Below are 26,030 nucleotides of genomic sequence, written 5' to 3' on the forward strand. Positions count from 1 at the left end.
CATGAAAGGGCAGAGAGCACTGGGGGTTGCAGAGCACAAAGGGTGTCTGGAGAGAACTGGGGGGGGGGGTCAGAGAGCACAGGGGGGGACCAAGAGCATGGGGGGCAGAGAGCACAGGGGAGAGACAAAGAATAAGGGGGGAGAAGAGAGCACAGGGGGCCGAATAGCATGGAGGGCTGTAGAGCCCAGGGGGTATCTAGAGAGCACTGGGGGGGAATCGGAGAGCACAGGTGGAAGCAAGAACATGAACGCGGGGTGGGGCGGAGAGCACAGGGGGAAACCAAGAGCATGTTGGGCAGAGAGCACAGGGGAGGTGGGGAGCACTAGGGGGGCTGGAGAGCACTGGGGGAGGTAGAAAGCACGGGGGGAAGTGGAGAGCATGGGGGCTGGAGTGCACTGGGTGGGCTGGAGAGCACGGGGGGAGGTGGAGAGCATGGGGGGGAGAAGAAGAGCGCGGGGCAGTGGCAGAGAGCATAGGGGGGAGGTGGAGAGCACTGGGGGATTTCAGAGAGCACTGGGGGGGCAGGGAGTACAGGGTGGATGGAGAGCACTGGGGGGGCCAGAGAGCACAGGGGGGGCAGGAGAGCACTGGAGGGGCAAAAGCACAGGGAGCGGCAGAGAGCACTGGGGGTTGGGGGGCTGTAAAGCATTGGGGGAGGCAGAAAGCACAGGGGAAAGGTAAGCACTGGGTCAGAGGTGGAGAGCACTGTGGGGGCTGGAAATTATTGAGGGGAGGAATAGAGCACAGGAGCTGGAGAGCACTAGGGGGCTCGAGAGCACTAGGGGAAGGTGGAGAGCACAGGGGGGAGGGTGGAGCACAGGAGGGAGGAGAGCACTGGAGGAGAGGCGGAGAGCACTGGAGGAGAGGTGAAAAGTATTTGGGGGCTGAAGGGCACTGGGGGAGGCAGAAAGCACAGGGGGAGGTAGAAAGCACTGGGGGGCAGCGGAGAGGACAGGGGAGACAGAGAGCATGAGTCAGGGGGAAAGTACGAGGACGAGGGGGGCAGAGAGCATGGGGAGCAGCAGAAAAAAGCAGGATAGGAGGAGCGGTGGGGGTGGCTGCATATAGAAGAATAATTCTCTTCATTTCCTCCTGCAGCCTCTGAAAGCCTACTTCTCCTTCTCACCCTCTCGCAGGTTTTTAGAGGCTGCAGGAGGAAATGGAGAGAATGATTCTTCTATATGCAGCCGACTCCACCGCTCCTCCTCCAGGTTACAGGGGGGCCGCACTACAGCTCCATGGTGTCTGAGGCAGGTGTCTCCTCTAGCTCTTCCTCTCATGGTCATGCCCCCCAGCGCTGATGGCAGCCGCGGAGAGGCCAAAGATGTCTCCTTTAGCTCCTTCCCCCTTCATGTTTCCGTCCCTGTGCCGACAGCTGAACTGGCAGCCAAGAAGAGGCCGAGTGAGTGGCACAGCTCAAAGAGCAGCCCCGCAAGTGCCCAGTGTGCCCTATGACCAGTCTGGGCCTGGCTACGTTTATGATCTTTTTTAGGCTTTCCTTCTATTTTTACCTGGTGATCCAGCCAGTAAGGCCGGCCATACATGGTTCAAATCTCTGCTGGTTCAGTAGGATCCGGTCAAGATTTAAACCGTTAATGGGCAGGCCGAATGTACCAAGTTAATCAATTGCTTAACTTGGGTACAACCAGCCTGCCGGATTTTCCTGCTATAGCCGCTAGCGATAAACATTGTTTTCTCCTGGCGGGGGGGGGGGGGGAGCCAATGTCCCAGCAGGTGGGATTTCCACATGAACACTGTGTTTATGGGGGAAATCAAGTGAATTTCTTTCCTGCAACCAAGGTGGGGGAAGCCAGGGGAAGACAGTCGCTAGTTGCTATAGCAGCCGCTTCCAATATTCAGAAGCAAATCCAGCAGGCTGATTGTACCCAATCTGATCATTCCATCAGCTTGGCACATTCAGCCTGCCCATTAAGGGTTTAAATCTCGGCTGTTTCAGCAGGATTCGAACCGTGTATGGCCAGCCCTACAGAGATGAGACAATCCATTTGACACTGGAAGGGGTGCTTACAACAATCGGCTTTTATTTATGTAAAACCTTTTTTTTCCAAAAACAAACTGTTTGCTGTAACTAATTTTATAGTCTTAAGCTGGCTATAGGCAGATCACAATTTATTTAGCAGGAACCGGCCCAATTTCAATCCATCTATGGGCAGACTGGATGTACTGAAATCAATCCATTGCTTGACTTTAATAGAATCAGCCTGTTGGGTTTTTTTTCCCGATGACTGCCGGCGGTTTCAGTCTCTGCCAGTGATCATTTTATTCTGTCTCTGGGGAAGGCTTCCTGCGCTCCCTGCAGGTAGAACACAATAGCACTACTGGCTGTGTTAAAGGGGAAATTTAGCAATTTTATTTGGTTGAAGGAACCATTATGGTCCTTCCTCCATTTCTGGTACAGGCCTCTCAGGGATAGGAAGTGGGGGAAAATCTCCCCAATACATGTTACAGGCAGAAATACTTTATAAAACTTGACAAAATGTATACCCTTCCTCTCTCTACCCAAGAAAGACAAATTTAATATTTGACTGGTTAGGCTTTCAAAAATAAACTTATTATGTGAAAAAATATACTTATTTTGCTTATATGATACTAACATATTCTAAAGCCTTGTAGAGCACAGACTTAAGGATCACTAGTAATTCTGAATCCTTTCTCTTCTCAATAAAGAATTGATTTCTTGTTTTCTTAGTGGAACGAGCACACAGTATTACTTTACTTCATGTTTCCTCAACAGCTAGCAATCCAGTCCACCTATCTGCAGCACTGGATACTCATACCTGTGGCCACGTGTCACTCTAATGATGTTGCTGATGGTCCAGCTGTGATTAACATGATGATGGCATGTAGAGGGGAGGTGACAAGAGCAGTGATAGACCAGAAAATAGAGCAAGTTTGGTGGACCAGTAGGTGTTGTTCCTAAAACTTTTTTTGTTTTTTAGCCTTAGCCTTTTAGCCTTTGCCTCGGATTGGCTGACTAAAGCCCCGTAGTCTTTTATTATTGGACGAGTCTGAGTAATAGCTCTTGGATTACAGTAGTCAAGGAGCTATCTTAGATTCAACCAATAAAAGACTGCGGGCAGCCAATCAAGGACTATGGCTGTGAATAACGAGGAGGCAGAGCCCTTTCTTATCCATCACAGCAGAGCAGCCGACCGCCAGCCTATAACCAGGTGATGACTGGTAACTTTTGGCCCAGGGGGCAAGTACAAACCAGAGGCCCATAGTGCAGCGACTTGCCCCTCCCTCTACTCTCCCTCTTCCTGGCCTCCTCTTGACCTCCATTCCAGGCTGAAACTCCGCTCCAGGTATTCTCTACTCACTAGTCGAACTTGGGCTGGCCAGAGGAGGAGAGTCTCCAGTGAGACTGCCCCCCAGCATGAATGGTGTAAACTGTGTCTGAGCAGAGGCCGGTTCCATGCCCCACTGAAACATAGAAACATAGAATGTGTCGGCAGATAAGAACCATTTGGCCCATCTAGTCTGCCCAATATATCTGAATCCTATGAATAGTCCCTGGCCCTATCTTATATGAAGGATAGCCTTATGCCTATCCCATGCATGCTTAAACTCCTTCACTGTATTTGCAGCTACCACTTCTGCAGGAAGGTTATTCCATGAGTAGTGGATGCATGGAATAACCTTCCTGCAGAAGTGGTAGCTGCAAATACAGTGAAGGAGTTTAAGCATGCATGGGATAGGCATAAGGCTATCCTTCATATAAGATAGGGCCAGGGACTATTCATAGGATTCAGATATATTGGGCAGACTAGATGGGCCAAATGGTTCTTATCTGCCGACACATTCTATGTTTCTATGTTTCAGTGGGGCATGGAACCGGCCTCTGCTCAGACACAGTTTACACCATTCATGCTGGGGGCAGGGCCATCTTACTGAATGGGCACGCTGGGCAGTTGCCAGGGGGCCCCACTTGCCTTGGGGGCCCCACCTGCCCAGCCACCCAGCCCCAGCCAAGCATTACTCCCGATTCCTGTGTGCATCCCGCTGCTGAACTTAGGTGGCAAGCGCCTGTCGGCCCTGCGCTGCTGTCAGGCCATTTGGGCTGTGAAGGGGGAGCCCACAACTACAGGAACGCCTGTCCCCCTCTATGGGAACAGGCACACACAGGAAAGTCGAGTCTGACTCCCGTCCGTTTGTGTGTTCACTGGACCCAGCCCCCGAACATGGAAGCTGTCATTAGCCTGGCACTGCTGTACTAATAAATATCGCCTTACCGATAATTTGCATTGCCCGGAGCCCTTTAATGCTCTTAAGATGGCATTGATGGGGGGGGGGGGGGGGCTGCACTCTGTCCTCTTCTTCACCCTGCATTCAATAGGTTAGCGGTGGGGAATTTTTACTTCTCTTCACCAGGAAACCTTTAGGCATGTCTGTGGCAGAAGTAGTGCAGCCTTTTTACAGGGCATCAGAGCGGCCCAAGGGGAAATTTCCCCCCTGCCCCCTGGCCCAGTCCTCCCCTGCCTATAACCCTTGCGTACAATGTGTGTGCCAGGTAGAAGGGAGGATGGAGCCAGGTGGAGGGGAAGATGAAGCCAGGTGGACAGAGGAGAGGAGGGGATGCAGCCAGGTGGAGGGGAGGACCGAGTCAGGTGGACAAAGGACAGGAGGGGATGCAGCCAGGTGGAGGGGAGGATGAAGCGTAGGTGAACAGAGGAGGGGATGCAGCCAGGTAGAGGGGAGGACAGAGCCAGGTGGACAGAGGAGAGGAGGGAATGCAGTCAGGTGGAGGGGAGGATACAGCCAGGTGGAGGGGAGGATAGAACCAGGTAGACAGAGGAGAGGAGAAGATGTAGCCAGGTGGAGGGAAGGATGGAGCCAGATGGACAGAGGAGGGGATGTAGTCAGGTGGAGAGGAGGATGGAGCCAGATGGACAGAGGAGGGGATGCAGTCAGGTGGAGAGGAGAATAGAGCCAGATGCACAGAGGAGGGGATGCAGCCAGGAGGAGGGGATGACAGAGCCAGATGCACAGAGGAGAGGAGGGAATGCAGTCAGGTGGAGGGGAGGATACAGCCAGGTGGAGGGGAGGACAGGACCAGGTGGACAGAGGAGAGGAGAGGAGAAGATGTAGCCAGGTGGAGGGAAGGATGGAGCCAGATGGACAGAGGAGGGGATGCAGTCAGGTGGAGAGGAGGATGGAGCCAGATGCACAGAGGAGGGGATGCAGCCCGGTGGAGGGGATGACAGAGCCAGATGCACAGAGGAGAGGAGGGGATGCTGCCAGGTGAAGGGAAGGATGGAGTGAAATGCACAGTGAAAAGGAGGGGATGCAGCCATGTCCCCTGGCACCACTCACCTGGTAGGGCTCTTTTTGTCTCTCATGCTCTGCTGTGATGGACGAGGAGGTCGGAGCAGAGACCCACACAGCGGGGCAGGAGCAACCCCACTGAGAACAAGAATCACCTATTTACTGAGAGCGCATAATAAACTTGCTTTAAGGGCCCATTCACACTAAAGCATTCAATTGTGTGTGTGTGAAATCCTCCATGTTAACAAGCATAATAGTGTGTGTTAAAGTGTTAGGTGTGAATGAGCTCCTAAAGTTTTCTGCTCATTTTTTTTTTTAAAACAAACGTTTATTGGGTTCTGTGCAAAACAACAATACAGATATAGCATAAAAAGGCATTACAGAGTAATACACAATGTAACAACAAGCAAAATCCATGTATGGGCCTACCAGAGCAGGTGGGGCAGAGTACACAATAAACAAAACCGCAAAACATATGCAAGCAGGTCTTGCTGTAAAGAAAAAAGAGGAATGAGGTGCATAGCAGGGTGCAAGGCAAAGAGAATATAGCATTTCCAAACACAGCAGGTAGAAATAAATACTAGGGGGAGCAGGTGTCTGAGGCCTGAAGCCACCTGTCCCAAATCTTATTGTAGAGCTAAGGGCAATCAGGCATCAGTGGTAGCGAAGCCTGATCTAGGGGCGGGGGGGAACACATCCAGGGGTAATATCTGGGACTTGTCCCAATTAATCATCAGGCCCGAAAACCTACCAAAGTAGTAATGAGTTCAAGCGCCGCTCTAAGAGAGGGGCCGGAGTCAGTAAGGTAAAGTATCATGTCGTCCACATAGAGGCCAATCTTGTCTTCATGACTACCGCAGCAAAGACCGTGGATGTCAGGGTGGTCTCGGATGGCATTAGCCAGGGGCTCAACAGCAAGGGCATAAAGAATGGGGGAAATTGGACATCCCTGATGTGTTCCCCTACAAAGAGGGAACGGTCGTGATGTGTAGCCATTTGCCACCACCCGGGCCTTAGGCTGATGATACAAAATAGTCAGTCACTTAACAAAATTGGGCCCAAAGCTGAAGCGCCGAAGGCAGTGCCATAGATATTGCCATTCCACAGAGTCAAAGGCCTTGGCGGCATCCAGGGCCACCAGGACCCTAGAGCCGACAAGGTCATGCGTAGCTTGAATATTTGTAAACAAGCGCCTTGTGTTACAGGCAGTTTTCTACAAGGGCATAAACCCAGTTTGGTTAGGGTGTATAACTGAGTGAATAACCTTATTAAGGCATAGGGCTAAAATCTTGGCTAGGATTTTAAGGTCACAGGAAGGAGTGAAATGGGGAGGTATGACTCAGGGTCGTGTGGATCCTTGCCCGGCTTGGGGATTAAGACAATCAGCGCCTCACTCATGGAAGCCGGCAGATCCTCAACCTCAAACATAACGTTATAAACTTCCAACAGCTTGGGGGCCAGTATGTCTATGTATTGAGAGAAAAACTCTACCGGGAGCCCATTGGAGCCCGGGGCTTTAGGCCGCGCAAAACAAGAAATTGCTTCAGTGACATCATCTATAGTCAAGGGGGCATCCAACAGGGAGACCTGGTCATCAGTCAGGGTAGAAAGGCAATAGAATTGAGTAGGTGCCTCAGTTCTGAAGAAGAGAAGCGCACTCTGGAAGTATACACATCCCCGAAAAAAGAGGCAGACTCGTCTGCCACCGCTGCTGGATCCACTGGATCCCCAGACGCGACCCAATGGAGGGATATAACCACAGGGGGGTTGTCATTCATGTGCGCTAGGTATGCAAGGAGCTTGCCTGCCTTTTCACCATGTTCAAAGGCCTTTTGCTTACAGAGCTTCCAGCTAGCCCGCTCCTGGCTCAGTTGCTCTACCGCCCTGGACCAAAGTTTCAGGCGAGCAAGTCAGGAGATGGCGAATGAGCATACTTTCTCTCCACGTCAGCCAACTGACCTTCTGCCAGGGAGTATTCCAGCCTCGAAGCCCTCTTGAATATAAAAATACGCTCAGTCAGGATCAGTCTGGCATGTTGTTTAAACGTCTCCCACACCGTCAGGGGAGAGGCCGTCGGAGCGTTGGTGGTAAAAAACTGTGTCCCTTCATCCCCCAGTTGGTCTAGATCGGGGACCACCATCAACTAAAAGGGGTTTAGGTGCCAATGTCTTTGTGGGTGATCTGCAAATGGAGCAAACGTTACCCAGTACGGTGCATGGTCCAAGAGCAAGTGGGGGCCAAAGCCCACCGCCAATAACCTCAGTGATAGGGAATTTGACACCCAAATTGAGCCTATCCTGGACATAGTGGAGTGGGTAGCGGAAAAACAGGAGTAAGCACGGGCAGTAGGGTATAGATGTCTCCAAGTATCTATAAGGTCAAAGTCATGGAGCAGTCAGCAGAACCTAGTGTCGAGGTCAGGAGCATCCGCCGAGGGCGAGGGTCCCAGTCTGTCCAGACGGGGATTGGACACCATATTAAAGTCGCCCAGCCACAGTGCAGGGACAGAGGGGAACCTGGCTATGAAATTTAGGCCCTCACTAAGGATGGTGGCACTATACGGAGGGGGCATATACCAGGCCAGAAGGAGTATGGCATGACCACCAAGCACACTGTGGACAAAGAAAAACCTGCCCTGAGGATCCGACAATACCCCCTGCGTCTCAAAAGGGACAGATTTAGAAATAAGTAAAGAAACACCCCTGGAGTATGTGGAGTGGGTAGCGTGAAAGGACCAGCCAATCCACGGGTGGCGCAAAGCCCCCCGCAGATGACCCTCAGCATGAATTTCAACCAAGGCTATAATATCTGCACGTTGGTCCTTTAAATAGGAGAAAACAACGGCGCGCTTGATCTTGTCATGCAAACCACGCACATTCCAGGTAAGTACTTTAAGGTGAGGCATGATGTCATGAAAGATACGATGTGAGGCAAGAGGAGCTGGAGGATCCCCAGCGCAGGCAGCTTCACCCACCATTTACAAGTGTGTACATAAAATGCAGACCCAGACATATAGGCAGAAAAGCAATTTGACCCAATGTACATTGAAACAAAAGAAACATAGCACAGAACCCATATAAAATTCCCCTCCCAACCCACCCAGCTCCACATAAACCCCAACACATGGGAGCATAAAACCCGAACAAAACAATAAAAATGTAAGGCACAAGTAGGGGACTCCAGCAGACCGATGGATACCAAGAGAGGTCAGGAGGTGCCAGCCTGGGCACAACACTGGAGGAGGTATAGGGTGCCCAAGCATGGGGATATTGGGGCAAAAATTCACTGAAGAGGGAGCCCTGAAACAGGGCCCGACAGTCAGCAGACTTTGCATCATGATGTGCAGTGTGAGCCATGAAAATCCTGAACATCAGGTAAAAGTGTTCTCACAAAGAGCAAATGACTCCTGTGCTTGAAGGGTGGCCTTGCGGCTGGTATCCTGAAAATGCGATTCAGGTCGAATTGTAGTAAATTCAGTCTGTGCTGCCACTCTCAATGGGTCGTGGTAACCCAAAGCAGATACTGGAAAAGAGAAATGGACAGAGGGCGCACCAGCCTAGCGCATTATCTTTAGAACAATTTATTGTAATAGACATATTTACACATTATACTCACAAAACGATTATGAAACACGGACAATAAGCAATGAGGGATGCAAGTAGCTCGCAGTTCCGTAAACAGAGGACAGGAGAGGGGTTGTGACGTCCAACAGACAGGCTCCGCAGAGGAAAGTGAAACCTGTCCCTGGAATATCTGCCATCTCTCCCACTGAGATCTGTCCATCCATCCATCCAGCAACCCTTGGGGGACTATGCTGTTTCTGACCCATTGGTGATTCTTGGGTCAGAGAGGGAGGTGAGAGGCTTTAATATCTCGGTGGTGGGGAATTGATGAGCATGTTTAGTTACTCACTCTCACAGAGGTGTATCTAATTGGATTCACTGGGACTTTTCACTGAATTTTTTATATATTTTGTACAACACTGGACTGTTATGGACTATTTTTTTTAGCACTCAGAATTTTTTATATATTTTCACTTTGATGATTTATCTGGCGCAGCAAATTTTGCCTGTTTTATTATGATTTTTTGTGGAGTGGAAATACATGTAAGCAGCCGGATATTGTTTGACCTATTGGATTATTAGATATATTTTCACTTTTTTGTACTTTTGCACAGTTAATTGCGCTGATAGTTTTCACGTTTTTGATTTACAGCAAGGTCACGACCCCAACATGTTTGATTCTGCCCCAAAGCTTAGTCATGGGGATTCCCTTAAAAAAGCTCCAGGGCAGAGTGAAACATGTTGGGGAGCATGGCCTGGTTGGAGCCCCGGCTAAGGCTGTTTTACACTTTCTCACAGGGTTTTGCTGTGATGTGCAACTTTTAGGACTTTCTTTCCCTACGCAATGCCATTGGCTACTGATAATGCTACAGATATGAACACGTGTTTTGCATACCAATACACATATATTTAAATGATTTATAATATATGTGTGAAAAATGCCTGCTTTAATTGAATGAGTGTGAGAAGCTGCATTCCAGGCTGGTTGGACAACAGTCAGGGGATCTCCCCATCACTGCTGATCATGTCCTCAGATCTCTGATACAAAGATGGATGTTGCATTGCAATCATTCTCAGGAGCCCCTGCAACTGAACTTTGCTGCAACACTAATCTGGAGGTATCTTTAGTAATAACTGTACATGGGTATATGTACACAATTCAATCAGGACCTTGTTGGGCCCTTTGCTGCTTTGTCTATTGGATGTATGTACAATCATTAATTGTTTCTTATATAAAGCTTGTATTATTTCCATACTGGTGATACTATGTTAACCAGTTGCCGACCACCCGCCGCATATATACTGGCTGGCTCGGCTGCACGAATCGGGGAGAGCATGCCGACGGCGGTGTGCTCCTGCTCCCACTAGGCTAATAATCTTTTATTGATACATGTCCCCCAGGGTAGTACCCGGACCCCCAAACCATTGTATGCCCAATTACTTGCATCTAAGCCCTCAAAATGGGCACTTTTGATTTTTCCAGTTCAGGTCCCATAGAATTCAATAGGGTTTGCTGTTCGGCTCCGAACATTTTCGATATTCAAGAGTTCTGGCGTGAACAGAACCTGGGGGGTGTTCAGCCCATCTCTAATACTAGACATTGAGCAGGCCGGAAGCAAGCAGTGTCAAAGCCAGTGGCGGCCGGTGCGTTGGGGGCGCATGGAGTTCAATGGGGCTTTTTTTTTTTTTTTTAATCACCTGAGTAGAGCCAGAGGCTCTAATAGGCTTCAGCAAAGGGTGGACCCGGGGTGCAGAGCAGTGTGCCCCGAGCCCACCCATTGTGTGACAATAGCGAATGAAAATTCGCTATTGTCACACGGATCCTCCTCCTGGCCAATCAGAAAGGGGGTCCGAGACCCGCTTCCTGATTAGCCGAAAGGCAAACCCCATGCCCTTGGCTGAGGAGGAGGTGGGAGGACTGAGGACTTGAGGGGACTGAAGAGAAGCCGCCGCTGAAGGTAAGTGCACTGGTCTCGGGGGCGGGAGGGGCTTGGCATGCTGTTCACTCTGCATTGAAGGGGGCACGCTGGTCTCTGCATTGAAGGGGGGCACGATGGTCTTTGCATTGAAGGGGGCGTGATGATCTCTGCATTGAAAGGGGGCACACTGTTCACTCTGCATTGAAAGGGGCACGCTGGTCTCAGCATTGAAAGGGGGCATGCTGGTCCCTGCATTGAAGGGGCAGGCTGGTCACTGCATATAAGGGGGCACGCTGGTCCCTGCATTGAAGGGGCAGGCTGGTCACTGCATTTAAGGGGGCACGCTGGTCACTGTTTTGAAGCTGGCACGCTGGTCGCTGTGCATTGAAATGGGGCACGCTGGTCACTGTGCATTGAAAGGGGGCACGCTGGTCATTCTGCATTGAAAGGGGGCACGCTGGTCACTGTGCATTGAAAGGGGGCATGCTGGTCACTGTGCATTGAAAGGGTGCACGCTGGTCTCTCTGCATTGAAAGGGGGCACGCTGGTCTCTCTGCATTTAAAGGGGCATGATGGTCACTCTGCATTGAAGGGGGCACACTATACCTTGATTACTGAAGGCCCCTTTCACACTTTTGTGACCTCAAAGTCAAGCAATTTTTACAGCGTTTTTTGCCGCAAAGCAATGCCTATTACATTTTTCTGTTTGCGCCCCCCCCCCCCAAAAAAATTTTGTGCACCAGCCGCCACTGGTCCAAGCAGTGCGTAAGTGGAGGCAGTGTGCAGATAGTGAGTAGGCAGTGTGCAGGCAGAGAGAGTAGGTGCAGGCAGTGAGTAGGTGGAGGAAGTAAGTAGGGAGTGTGCAGACAGTGAGTAGGTGGAGCAGTAAATAGAGAGTAAGTATGTGGGGGCAGTGAGCAGTCAGTGAGTAAGGAGTGTGCAGGCAGTGAGTAGGGAGTGTGGAGGAATTGAGTAGGGAGTGTGGAGGCATTGAGCAGGGAGTGAGCAGGCAGTGAGTAGGGAGTGTGGAAGCAGTGAGTAGGTGGAGGCAATGAGCAGTAAGTGAGTATGTGGATGGAGTAAGTAGGGAGTGAGCAGGCAGTGAGTAGGTGGAGCAGTAAATAGAGAGTAAGTAGGTGGGGGCAGTGAGCAGTCAGTGAGTAGGGAGTGTGCAGGCAGTGAGTAGGGAGTGTAGAGGCATTGAGTAGGGAGTGTGGAGGCATTGAGTAGGGAGTGAGCAGGCAGTGAGTAGGGAGTGTGGAAGCAGTGAGTAGGTGAAGGCAATGAGCAGTAAGTGAGTATGTGGATGGAGTAAGTAGGGAGTGAGCAGGCAGTGAGAAGGTGGGGGTAGTAAGTAGGAAGTGAGCAGGCAGTGAATAGGTGGAGATAATAAGTAAGGAGTGAGTAGGTGGAATCAGTGAGTAGGTGGAGGTAGTAAGTAGGGAGTGAGTAAGTGGAGGTAGTAAGTAGGTGGAGGGAGTAAGCAGGCAGTGTGTAGGTAGTAAGTAGGGAGTGAGTAGGTGGAGGTACTAAGTAGGTGGAGGGAGTGTGCAGGTAGTAAGTAGGAAGTGAGTAGGTGGAGGTAGTGAGTAGGCAGTGTGTAGGTTGAGGTAGTAAGTAAGGAGTGAGTAGGTGGAGGGAGTGAGCAGGCAGGCAGTGTGTAGGGAGTGAGTAGGTGGAGGGAGTAAGTAGGGAGTGAGTAGGTGGAGGGAGTGAGCAGGCAGACAGTGTGGAGGGAGTGAGCAGGCAGGCAGTGTGTAGGGAGTGAGTAGGTGGAGGGAGTGAGCAGGCAGGCAGTGTGTAGGGAGTGAGTAGGTGGAGGGAGTGAGCAGGCAGGCAGTGTGTAGGGAGTGAGTAGGTGGAGGGAGTGAGTAGGTGCAGGCAGTGTGTAGGTGGAGGGAGTAAGTAGGGAGTGAGTAGGTGGAGGGAGTAAGTAGGTGGAGGGAGTGAGCACGCAGGCAGTGTGTAGGGAGTGAGTAGGTGGAGGGAGTGAGCAGGCAGACAGTGTGTAGGGAGTGAGTAGGTGGCGGGAGTGAGCAGGCAGGCAGTGTGTAGGGAGTGAGTAGGTGGAGGGAGTGAGCAGGCAGGCAGTGTGTAGGGAGTGAGTAGGTGGAGGGAGTGAGCAGGCAGGCAGTGTGTAGGGAGTTAGTAGGTGGAGGGAGTGAGCAGGCAGGCAGTGTGTAGGGAGTGAGTAGGTGGAGGGAGTGAGCAGGCAGGCAGTGTGTAGGGAGTTAGTAGGTGGAGGGAGTGAGCAGGCAGGCAGTGTGTAGGGAGTTAGTAGGTGGAGGGAGTGAGCAGGCAGGCAGTGTGTAGGGAGTTAGTAGGTGGAGGGAGTGAGCAGGCAGGCAGTGTGTAGGGAGTTAGTAGGTGGAGGGAGTGAGCAGGCAGGCAGTGTGTAGGGAGTTAGTAGGTGGAGGGAGTGAGCAGGCAGGCAGTGTGTAGGGAGTTAGTAGGTGGAGGGAGTGAGCAGGCAGGCAGTGTGTAGGGAGTTAGTAGGTGGAGGGAGTGAGCAGGCAGGCAGTGTGTAGGGAGTTAGTAGGTGGAGGGAGTAAGTAGGGAGACAGTGTGTAGGGAGTGAGTAGGTGGAGGGAGTAAGTAGGGAGACAGTGTGTAGGGAGTGAGTAGGTGGAGGGAGTGAGTAGGTGCAGGCAGTGTGTAGGGAGTGAGTAGGTGGAGGGAGTGAGCAGGCAGGCAGTGTGTAGGGAGTTAGTAGGTGGAGGGAGTAAGTAGGGAGACAGTGTGTAGGGAGTGAGTAGGTGGAGGGAGTGAGTAGGTGCAGGCAGTGTGTAGGGAGTGAGTAGGCAGGCAGTGTGTAGGGAGTGAGTAGGTGGAGGGAGTGAGCAGGCAGGCAGTGTGTAGGGAGTTAGTAGGTGGAGGGAGTAAGTAGGGAGACAGTGTGTAGGGAGTGAGTAGGTGGAGGGAGTGAGTAGGTGCAGGCAGTGTGTAGGGAGTGAGTAGGTGTAGGGAGTGAGCAGGCAGGCAGTGTGTAGGGAGTGAGTAGGTGGAGGGAGTGAGTAGGTGCAGGCAGTGTGTAGGGAGTGAGTAGGTGGAGGGAGTAAGTAGGGAGACAGTGTGTAGGGAGTGAGTAGGTGGAGGGAGTGAGTAGGTGCAGGCAGTGTGTAGGGAGTGAGTAGGTGGAGGGAGTGAGTAGGCAGGCAGTGTGTAGGGAGTGAGTAGGTGGAGGGAGTGAGCAGGCAGGCAGTGTGTAGGGAGTGAGTAGGTGCAGGCAGTGTGTAGGGAGTGAGTAGGTGCAGGCAGTGTGTAGGGAGTGAGTAGGTGGAGGGAGTGAGTAGGCAGGCAGTGTGTAGGGAGTGAGTAGGTGCAGGCAGTGTGTAGGGAGTGAGTAGGTGCAGGCAGTGTGTAGGGAGTGAGTAGGTGGAGGGAGTGAGTAGGCAGGCAGTGTGTAGGGAGTGAGTAGGTGCAGGCAGTGTGTAGGGAGTGAGTAGGTGGAGGGAGTGAGCAGGCAGGCAGTGTGTAGGGAGTGAGCAGGCAGGCAGTGTGTAGGGAGTGAGTAGGTGCAGGCAGTGTGTAGGGAGTGAGTAGGCGCAGGCAGTGTGTAGGGAGTGAGTAGGTGGAGGGAGTGAGTAGGCAGGCAGTGTGTAGGGAGTGAGTAGGTGCAGGCAGTGTGTAGGGAGTGAGTAGGTGGAGGGAGTGAGCAGGCAGGCAGTGTGTAGGGAGTGAGTAGGTGCAGGCAGTGTGTAGGGAGTGAGTAGGTGGAGGGAGTGAGCAGGCAGGCAGTGTGTAGGGAGTGAGCAGGCAGGACGTGTGTAGGGAGTGAGTAGGTGGAGGGAGTGAGCAGGCAGGCAGTGTGTAGGGAGTGAGTAGGTGGAGGGAGTGAGCAGGCAGGCAGTGTGTAGGGAGTGAGTAGGTGGAGGGAGTGAGCAGGCAGGCAGTGTGTAGGGAGTGAGCAGGCAGGCAGTGTGTAAGGAGTGAGTAGGTGGAGGGAGTGAGCAGGCAGGCAGTGTGTAGGGAGTGAGTAGGTGGAGGGAGTGAGCAGGCAGGCAGTGTGTAGGGAGTGAGCAGGCAGGCAGTGTGTAAGGAGTGAGTAGGTGGAGGGAGTGAGCAGGCAGGCAGTGTGTAGGGAGTGAGTAGGTGGAGGGAGTGAGCAGGCAGGCAGTGTGTAGGGAGTGAGTAGGTGGAGGGAGTGAGCAGGCAGGCAGTGTGTAGGGAGTGAGCAGGCAGGCAGTGTGTAAGGAGTGAGTAGGTGGAGGGAGTGAGCAGGCAGGCAGTGTGTAGGGAGTGAGTAGGTGGAGGCAGTGTGTAGGGAGTGAGTGAGCAGGCAGTGTGTAGGGAGTGAGTAGGTGGAGGGAGTGAGCAGGCAGGCAGTGTGTAAGGAGTGAGTAGGTGCAGGCAGTGTGTAAGGAGTGAGTAGGTGGAGGGAGTGAGCAGGCAGGCAGTGTGTAAGGAGTGAGTAGGTGGAGGGAGTGAGCAGGCAGGCAGTGTGTAGGGAGTGAGTAGGTGGAGGGAGTGAGCAGGCAGGCAGTGTGTAGGGAGTGAGTAGGTGGAGGGAGTGAGCAGGCAGGCAGTGTGTAGGGAGTGAGCAGGCAGGCAGTGTGTAAGGAGTGAGTAGGTGGAGGGAGTGAGCAGGCAGGCAGTGTGTAGGGAGTGAGTAGGTGGAGGCAGTGTGTAGGGAGTGAGTGAGCAGGCAGTGTGTAGGGAGTGAGTAGGTGGAGGGAGTGAGCAGGCAGGCAGTGTGTAAGGAGTGAGTAGGTGCAGGCAGTGTGTAAGGAGTGAGTAGGTGGAAGTAGTGCTCTCAGTAGACACACAGAGCACACAGAGTGTGGAAAGCCTTTTGTCCGCACTGATTCGGGGAGTCTCCTCCGTTGTGTAGTAGCTCTGCCCTCTCTATCTCTGGATTGATCACACACCCGGACTCCTCAGACATGGACGGACGACTGATCGCACAAGGTGTGTCCAATAGCAGCGATCTGGTGAGAGATCCTCAGGGCTGTAATAATGGGGCGCTGATGGATCATTTCGGGGTCCTCCTCCAGGCGGTGTTGGCTGTGGTTGCGTTCAGCACTTTGATGTGTGAGTATTCCAACTTCTCCGACTCCTCCACGTGTCTGCATTGTGTATTCCTGCCTGTGTGATTTCGGCACAACACTGAGCTCTGCCATTATTAGTGGGACTAGAAGTGTCAGCATGCCCTGTATACAAGTCTGGGGGGAGGGCAGTGTTTGTTCTAGTGCATCTGGATCATGGAGCCACGTGCTGTGTGTTGTTTACAAGTGTAATAAATTGTAGCAGGAAATGTCACACTGTTGTTACTTTCAGTAGAGGATGTGAGATTATGATTGCAATGTTTATTTGTTTATATATATATATATATATATAAATGGCATTCAAGTGTATAGTGCGATGCATAAAAACGCAGTAAGTCCCTATTTTTGCGCACCACACGACACAACATGCGGTGCATAGGGTAAAATGAAGCGTTATATTGTGATACTTCAATAAAGTTCAAAACTTAATATTGCAATGCCCATTATAGTGCACTCTGGGCTGGTATAATTAAGCCGTACGCAGATATTTTTGTCAGGTGAATAATTTTTATTATGTATTTTTTTTTTTTTTTGGTATGTTTGTCCGCTTTGTGAACCCAGCACAGTACATTGTGCTGCTGGACTTTTGACGCCAAAAACAAATGTGCATTTCACAGTATTCTAAATACCTTTGAGTATCCCCGACACTTCCTCACCCTGGTACCAGCCATTTCAGATTATTTCCACCACAAGTCCAACTGAGCAAAGCAAGACACCAGCAAAATGTAGTTTTTGAACTATTAATGTAGGTTCACACCTGGGCGGGGAATGCCGCTACCGGATCCGCACTAAGGTTTGGATCACACCAGTGCATGTTTTCATGCTTTTTGCAGAAACGCAGTTCATTATTTTTAACATGGGTTTCTATGAAACACTTTCACATACATTTTTGTTCATTTTTTTTTTTTTTCTCATTTTTGTGCCTCTGCGTTTTTTGGAAAGGGTCCGGGACTTTTTAAATGCAAAACAGTGCTTTTTTGGTTCAATATACTTCAATGAAGAAGCTGCAGAAAAGCATGTAGTGCGTCTTTACAGCGATTTTGCAGCGATTTGTTTAAATCTACCCAGCAACACATTTGCCAAAAAAGCATAAACACAAATTGTGGCAAAATCGCGGTAGAAAAACCCCACAAAAACCACTGCAGAAATTCTCACAAGCAAACTGCATAGGTGTGAACAGAGCTAAATTCCCGCAGCTGCAACCACCCACACAGTGATGCCATTAATCCTAAAGGCATGCCTCCTGCACTGGAAATTGCACCCACCCTGGGCTGTGCTTGCGGTTCCCATGGAGGCTGCAATTTCCAAAGTAGTGCAGAGACTTCTTTCCTGTGTTTCGTTGGGCACGGTAGCCCATTGGAATGAATAGCTGTTGCCCGTGGAAACGAGGGCAGAACAGCCCGCACAAGCGTGAACCCAGCCTAATGGTAGGTTGGAGGTGGATGAAGGAATTCTCTCCATTGTGCTATTGTATTCTAACAGTGGGACTTCTCTGCTGCCAGAATACACTTATCAGTGTTGCAGCTAATTGGCTACATGTGCTGATCCAACACAAATTTCCCAACTTCGAGAGGAGTTAGTTTAATGACCAGGTTAATTCCTCTTGAGCGAGAGCAGCCATAGGCCCCTTTCACATGGGTTATCCGATCTGCCTGTCATTTTTTCAGACGGACCAGATTGGATGCTCCATGCAGCCCTATGGAGCAGCGGATGTCTCCGCTGACACTCGCTGCTATCTGATCTGATTCGGACACATGGAAACCCTATTTCTCTTACGTCCTCCGACAGTCGCCGCCTCCTCTAAGTCATCACTATTGGGTATTGACTTCCGCTCCGTAGTAGTAGCTAGGCATAAGACTTAGTCAAAAAGAACAAAGGCATTTGCATATACACACCCATGGGGGCTGTCCCACTAGGTCAATACCCCCCTGCAGTGACCAATCCCAACTCAGTTTCTTTCTGCCTAGCGTCAGGAGTAGTTAGGCTTCCCTGTGCTGGGGTTACAGTCTCAGCCTCTCTAATCTTTTTTTTTTTTTTTTTTTTATTTGATTTTCTTTTTAAAATGTCAGTTTTTTTTCTTGCTTTACTAGCTGTTTATTTTGTCAGCTTTAGTTTAGTCGATTCTTCGGATGAAGATGGATTCATGCGGTGCTGGGATTCGGACTGACCTCCCTGGTTCTCCAGGGCAGAGGGTCAGATGGACCCCCAGCCCACCATCGAGCGTTCAGCCATGGTTCGTCCTGGCACTATGAACGACCCATCCCTGCTCGCTGCAGGGATGCAGCCGTGAGGTGGCTACCTCACTGGACACATCTGCGATACTGCAGTGTAAGGTCCCTGGCTAACGGCACTCCCTGCCAGTTGAGGACAGCGGCTTTCCGTTCTGAGAGGCTCCCCACGCCATCTGGTACAGGTAAGTACTTCTGTGTGGGGCCTCTGTCTGGGGTGGCAGTCCTGTGTTGCTGTGTGTCCCCATGTCTGTGCCTGTGTGACTCCCTATGCGGTCCCTGCGGGGATCGCTTGTAAATGCGCTGCGGTGCTGTGTGTTTTTGGGGGTCCCCTGCCCTGTGTCACTTCGGTGTTTGTGGGGGCGCAGACTGTGTGTGTGGCGGCCGCAGCGGGGTAAAACCGCGCGGTCCGCCATTTTAGGTATGGGCAAGCATGTTTTGGCTTCACTATGGGCAATACTACATGCTGTTTTGGCGCCTTCCGCCACCATTTTGCGGTGGCAGAACGATCGTTCCGACCGCATGTTCAGCGGCCATTTTGCCGGAGCCTTCCATTCATGTTCAGCAGCCATTTTCCCTGAGTCATGCAGCTTATAGTTCAGCCTCCTCTGACAGCACTTCCTTTTCCTCTGAAGCAGCGACATTGGTGGTAACACTCTGTGGGCTCTGCAGGCTATCTCTCTCATTACCTTCTGTATTGTTATTTCTGGCTCAGTTTTTTCTTCTCCTGTTTGGGGGTCTTTGTCACTGTATCTGTAGCGGTGGGCTGCGCACTCCGCAGTGGTCTTAAAGGGGCAGTACAAAAATAATGCACTGTTGTTTCATCTTGGGCAATGGATTCTCAGGACAGCAAATTCCCCTCAGCTCTGGTGGGGGACCCCAGTTCTCCTGTGGCCCCTCTGAGACCTGATTTGGCCGCTGTAGTGGTGACCTTGGTGTCCAATATGGAAATGCTGATGGCTGAACGTGCTGCTGGAAAGAGGCCCAGATTGTCTCTCTCTTCTGATTCAGATGGTGATATGGCTGCTGCGGTGAGCATGCCCTTTTCAGGGTCTCGCTCATCCTTCGACCCACTGGGGTCTGAGGGGGGGGCGGAGGTGGAGGGGGTTGATACTTCCTCCCCGGGGTCGCCCGAAGAGCGTGCGACCATGGATGAATTGATAGTTTCTGTTAAAGAAACACTACATTTGGAGGATGAGCCCAATCCTCCGGGCATTGTGTCCTCATTTGGGAAACACAGGACACGCAAGTCGGCGCAGGTTTTTCCCTGTCCCGCTGAGTTTCATTACACTGTTAATGACATGTGGCGCACTTTAAACGTCCATTCCTGGTGCCTAGTCGGTTCAAATTGCTTTATCCCTTTGCACCGGCTACGGAATCGCGATGGTGTGTGCCTCCGCAGGTGGATCACACTGTGGCCGTGCTGAACAAGGCTACCTTGGTTCCTTCTGAGGATACCCCGGTTTTTCAGGATCCCACGGACCGACAGTTGGAGTCTCTAGCCCGCCATTCCTATACGGTGGCGGGCTCGTTGCTTAGACCCGTTTTCGCGTCCGTTTTGGTGGCTCAGGCGGTGGCGGATTGGACTAAGGTGCTTAGGAGCAACCTCGTGTCTGATGCTGTTCCGCCTGCCCGGCTGGATATGGTGGATCAAATTCACCAAGGAATCATGTATTTGTGTGATGCGGCCTTAAATGAGGCCCCTTTAGTAGCACGCCTGTCCAGTGTCTCGGTACTCAGCCGGCGACTGATCTGGCTAAAGAGCTGGTCGGCTGACCAGTCCTCGCGGAAAACAGTTGCTGAATTTCCCTATGCTGGTTCTCGCCTTTTTGGCGAGGCATTGGATACACTGGTGAAAGGCGTCACAGGGGGCAAGAGCACCATGTTGCCCCAGAACCTGAAGCACAAGTCCTTTCGTGGCAAGCAGGGGTTCTGCGCCTCGATCCAATCAGGGGTCCTTTCGTGCCTTTCGGAACCAAATCAAGGGCCAGGGTAGCCAGAAGAAGCCCTGGGTGGGCAAGCAGAAGTCAGGCAATGCCGGCTCGGCGGGTCAATCCGCCTCTGCCTGAAAGGACACCCTCACCGTTTCAGGGGTGGGGGGGGGCGTTTGCACGGTTTCCTCCAACCTTGGCTGCTCCGGATTTCGGACAGGTGGGTTCAGGAAATCATTCGATCAGGGTACAAGATCGAATTCCTTTCCCGGCCGGCGGACAGATTTTTTCCCTCCAATCTTTATTTGCCTCCAGGGCGTCTCCTTGCCCAGGGGGCGATTGTCCCGGTGCCTCATCGGGACAGGTTTCGGGGATTTTATTCAAATCTGTTCACTGTGCCCAGGAAGGAGGGAAAGGTACGTCCTATTCTGGACCTGAAAGCGCTGAACCGCTTTGTGCGCGTCCGGAAGTTACGTATGGAGTCTCTCCGCTCGGTGGTGGCCTCCCTGAGTCCAGAGGAATTCCTGGCCTCGATAGATCTAAAAGATGCGTACCTGCACATCCCCATTTTCGAGGGTCATCAGCGGTACCTTCGTTTTGCTATCGCAGAGGACCACTATCAGTTTGTGGCATTACCTTTTGGTCTCGCTTCGGCTCCAAGGGTGTTTACCAAAGTACTGGCGCCGGTTCTGGGCCTGTTAAGGGCACAGGGCATTGCGGTCTTGGGGTACCTGGACGATCTTCTTCTGAGATCGAGTGTCAGCCAGGACCTACTGTGCGATCTGTCCACCATGGTGCAGACGCTACAGGAGTTCGGATGGACCATCAACATTCAAAAATCGACGTTGTCTCCATCGGTTCGTCTTCCCTATCTGGGAATGATTCTGGACTCTGCTCAGGCAAAGGTGTTCTTGCCGGAGGACAAGCTCCGGACTTTACGGGACGAGATCAGTCCCTCAGGGACAATCCATCCTCGTCACTCAGGACCTGTATGCGGGGCCTGGGGTTGATGATGTCGGCCTTCGAGGCGATTCTCTTTGCTCAGTTTCACACGCGGGCTCTCCAGGCAAAGACCGACTGCCTCAGTCCCTGGATCTGAGCGTCTCATTGAGTCGTCAGACCAGATTGGCTCTTCTGTGGTGGCTTCAGTCCCCGACAGAGTCGGAAGGCAAGTCCTTCCGTCCGTTGTTGTGGACGGTGATTACCACGGATGCCAGCCTGTCGGGATGGGGTGGAGTCCTGGGCAACCTGTCTGCCCAGGGCACTTGGTCGGAGGAGGAATCCTCCCTCCCGATAAATGTGCTGGAATTGTGAGCGATAAAACTCTGTCTCTTCCAGTGGTCGGACCGACTTTGGGGCCATCCTGTTCGGGTACAGACGGACAATGCGACCGCGGTGGCTTACATCAACCACCAAGGGGGCACCAGAAGTGCCCGGGCGGCCCGGGAGGTGACCGACATTCTGTCTTGGCCCGAGACTCATGTCCCGGCAATCTCAGCAGTTCACATTCCGGGTGTGGAGAATTGGCAGGCCGACTATCTGAGCCGCCAGATCCTGGACCAGGGGGAATGGCCCCTGCACCCGGAGGTCTTCCAAATGCTGTTCGCGTCTCGGCTAAACCAAAAGGTGGAAAGGTTTGTGGCAAGAACGCTCGATCCTCGGGCAGACGCCTCAGATGCGTTGGTGGCCCCTTGGCATCAGTATCGTCTGATGTATGCCTTTCCTTCGATTCAGTTTCTATACAGGTTCCTCCGCAGGTTAGCCTCGGAACCGCACCTGGTGATTCTGGTGGCGCCGGACTGGCCACGCTAGTCCTGGTACACCGGCGTTGTTCACCTGGCAGTGGCGCCTCCGTGTCGGCTGCCTCTGCGGGAAGATCTCCTGTCTCAGGGTCCGCTCTTCCATCCTGCTTTACAGTCGCTGGCTTTAACGGCCTGGCTGTTGAGACCCAAGTCCTGAGGGACAGGGGTCTCTCCCCTGAGGTCATTCCTACCCTTGTCAAGGCTAGGAAAACTTCCTCTGGTAAAATCTATTACTGTACCTGGAAGGCTTATTTCGCCTGGTGTGAGTCCAGGGGGATCACCCCTCGCTCATACTCGGTGTCAAGAGTGTTTGCCTTCCTCCAGTCTGGGGTGGACCAGCGTTTGGCGTTGGCCACGATAAAGGGCCAGGTGTCTGCACTGGCTATTCTTTTCCAACGCCCTGTGGCGTCTAATTCTCTGGTTCGCACCTTCATTCAAGGTGTGCGACATTTGGCTCCTCCCAGGAAGGAGCCCTTACCTCCATGGGTCTTGAACTTGGTTCTGTCCGTGTTACAGCGTGCTCCCTTTGAACACATCCGGGAGATTTCGTTGCCTCTGCTGTCTAAGAAGGTTGCCTTTTTGGTAGCGATCACTTCGGCTCGCGGGGTGTCAGAACTGGCAGCGTTATCTTGCCGTTCTCCGTACTTGGTGATTCACAAGGATAAGGTGGTCTTGCGTCCGCATCCCTCCTTTCTTCCTAAGGTGGTCTCTGAGTTCCACATTAATGAGGACATTGTCTTGCCTTCGCTTTGTACGAAGCCTAAGCATCCTAAGGAGGTTGCTCTGCATTCCTTGGCTGTTGTCAGGGCGATCAGGGTTTACCTGTCGTCTACGGAATCTTTCCGGAAGACGGATTTCCTCTTTGTCCTTCCTGAGGGACCTCGGGAGGGCATGGCTGCGTCTGCAGCAACTATTGCCAAATGGATCAGACAGACCATTGAACAGGCTTATGCGTTGAAGGAACGGGTTCCTCCCTTCCCTGTTAAGGCGCACTCTACCAGATCTTTGAGTGCGTCCTGGGCCTACTGGCATCGGGCCTCGGTGGCCCAGGTGTGAAAGGCGTCAACTTGGTCATCTGTGCACACTTTTTCCAAATTCTACAAGGTAGATGTTCTGGCATCAGCTGATGCCTCCTTTGGCCGCAAGGTTCTCAGTGCGGCAGTGCCATGAGGGACCCTTGTTTTGTTATGGGTCCCTGGCTGTTGCTCCTGTTGAGCTTTGTTTTTTGTTGCCCAGAAGGTTCTCTTACGGTGTGTGTAAGATTCCTTTCTCTGATGTGGGTACTGCGTTGCATTTTCTACGGTTTCGTATCCCACCCCTCATGCATACACTGCTTTGGGACATCCCAATAGTGATGACTTAGAGGAGGCGGCGACTGTCGGAGGACGTAAGAGAAAACGGAATTTTTGTAAAATCCTACCTGTAAAATTCCTTTCTCTGAGTCCTCCAACAGTCGCCGCCCCCTCCCCTCTTTTGGGGTTGTTGTCTTAATTCCTACTGCTATGCTACCAAACTGAGTTGGGAGTGGTCACTGCAGGGGGGTATTGACCTAGTGGGACAGCCACCATGGGTGTGTATATGCAAATGACTTTGTTCTTTTTGACTAAGTCTTATGCCTAGCTACTCGTACGGAGCGGAAGTCAATACCCAATAGTGATGACTTAGAGGAGGCGGCGACTGTCGGAGGACTCAGAGAAAGGAATTTTTACAGGTAAGATTTTACAAAAATTCAGTTTTTCCATCCGTCTGGAGGATCGGATGAGAATGGACAGGCGGTCCATTCTCATCCGATCTCCCCATAGAGGACAGCGGGGATCTGACAGCTCTGTCTCTGCACACAAAGCCGGGAAGGAGCTGTCATTCGCCTGCTCAGCTGGGTTCAGCAGGTCAATCCTTCTGAGCAGAACAGACACCGTCGGGCGCACCGCCCATGTGAAAGGAGTCTTAGATGTATCCCCTAAGGGCCACACTTAATAATCAGTGAATGCAATACTATATAGAAGTTGTTAGAAGCAGCAGATCTGCAACGTGAGATAGTCAAAGACTAAAGCTGGATACACATTATACAACCTTTTGTTGTTAGATTTCCTTTAGATTTACCTTCAACTATGTAGTGCAAGGGCCTGCCTGATTGCATACAAATTAAAAGTGCTTAGATTTGACCTTGTATTATTATATGGTTTTGGTAAATCTAAAGGAAAAAAAAATAAAAGACCATTTTATAGTGTGTATCCAGCTTCAGTACAAGAACTTCTTCTGGGCTCCAGGCATCCCGCGATCCTGTTTGCGTGATTTTACTGCAATTCGTCTGGCGACAATCACACCAAAATCACGCAGCATTTGCGGTGCCATTGCAAGTCATGGGAATCGCTCGGGCAATGGTTTGGAATCGCGGCAATTCTGCCTGCGATCCCAAAAGCCTACATGTGAACGGAGCCTAAAGCCCCGTACACACGATCACACTATCGAACGATCTGTCGTCTGTATTTTGTTGCATGCTAGTTTCATGTGGAAAGTGAAGAGGTTACGTTCATACGACAGAATTCAACTTCAGAAGTGATGTCATGTGTTGAATTGTTTTCTATGTGTTCTTTCATTTCTGAGCATGCCTAGTCTTGCTCTTAAGATTTTTTTCGGGCGAAAACTGTACTAATTAAATGAAAATCGGACGTTGTGTTGATGTACGATAAAAATTTTATAGCCTGCACATCCAGTTTTTGTCATCCAGAAATCCGTAATCGGCTGTCGAAAGCACTGTATTGACCATGTGAAAATCGGCAGATCGTTCGTCAGATGAAATTTTCCTTCCGATTTTCGTATCGTGTATACGGGCCGTTAGACTCCATTCACACCTGAGCGTATTGTTTTCAGGCTTTTTTTTTTTTTTTTTTTTTTTTTTTAGGCATTGACATCTAACAAAAACGCTTGTAATCTGCCAAAAAAGAAGCTCATGTACTTTTTTGAGCTTCAGGTGACAAAATGCTCATATGTGAACAGGGGCCATAGAAATTATTAGGATTTTGCTTGTTGGGCATTTTGAAACTTTAGAGATGAGCGTTTTACGAGCTGAAAAACGCTCAGGTGTGAACAGGGCCTTAGGGCATGCTACAAGAGATTGTGGGAGGCTGCAGACATGTTATAGGAGATTGCCAAAGACTGTGGGCTTGCTAAAAGGGAAAGATAGAGAGGGCAGAGATGCTGTAGGAGATAGTCAAAGATGGCCAATGGGCTTAAGGGATACGTTCACCTTTAAAAAAATAAATAAATGCACATCTTTTTTGCAGGTAAAAATTGTGCATTTATTTTTTATTTTTTTATTTTACTTGGAGCCTGGAAAGCATTGCACACGTGATCAGCAAACCATGGTTGCAATGTTGGACTCATACCGACCTGTCAGTGTATCTGTCTGCTTGTACCTCGTTCGGGCAGACAGATACATACTGACAGAGTGCTCAACAGCGCCGTGGTAGTTCATTGAAAGCCGCAAAGGCTGTCGGGACTTGTAGTTTCCCATTCACCGGGGACTCTGAATAAATAACGTGGCCAAGGGGGCATTTTTTTTTTTCAAACAGTGACACAGTGGGCACCTAGAGAAGATGCCCACCCGCTGTCACCGGGGGGGGGGGGCAGAAAGAAGGGTGTGCAGCAGTTGGAACATGTTACATGTTTCATCCTAAATATAGGTGGTACATGTTACATGTTCCAAAAGGTGAACTTATCCCTTAAGCCAGCCGTAGATGGAGAAATTTTGTTTCCCCCATCAGCACATTCAGTGTTGATCAGGGAATCCCTCCCGTGGAGCCATTGTCCCTGCTGAGAGAACACAGTGATTACTGCTAGCTAAAATCACATGTAAAATACAACAGGCTGGTTGTACCCAAGTTGATCAATCAACTTGGGTACACTCAGCCTGTCCATACGTTGTTCGAATCTCTACTGGTCCCTGCTGAACTGGCCGAGATTGGAACCATCTATGGCCAAGTTTAGTACAAGAAATGGTCAGAGATTACAGGCATGGAACAGGAAAGGGTCAAAGACAATGGGCTTGCTATAAGCTATGATAAGAGAGGGAAAATATGCAACAGGAAGCTGTCATAGACTGTGATCCACATTGCACCTGTGGATCATTGTCGTGGTTGACTGTGGGGGATGATCGGTGCAGCAGGGGGGACAGTTGCAAACACTGATCTCCATGTATAGCTTTTCAGCTGACAGCCGCTTCACCTCCTCTCCCTCTCCCATGGCTGTCAGCTGA

General features: G+C 51.2%; 1 protein-coding gene across 1 annotated transcript in view; it reads left to right on the forward strand.

Annotated features, from left to right (window-relative positions):
- The first annotated feature begins 15,602 nt into the window (after positions 1–15,602).
- LOC309553153 (store-operated calcium entry regulator STIMATE-like) overlaps positions 15,603–26,030 on the forward strand; it is a 177,549-nt gene continuing 167,121 nt past the window's right edge. Inside the window, exon 1 of the mRNA XM_082254062.1 lies at positions 15,603–15,800. Coding sequence (XP_082110188.1) covers positions 15,653–15,800 — 148 coding nt within the window. The 5' untranslated portion in view covers positions 15,603–15,652. The remainder of the gene's footprint in view (positions 15,801–26,030) is intronic.

The sequence above is a fragment of the Pelophylax lessonae genome (genome assembly GCF_965119305.1).
Source record: "Pelophylax lessonae genome assembly, chromosome: 4".
Lineage (NCBI taxonomy): Eukaryota > Metazoa > Chordata > Amphibia > Anura > Ranidae > Pelophylax > Pelophylax lessonae.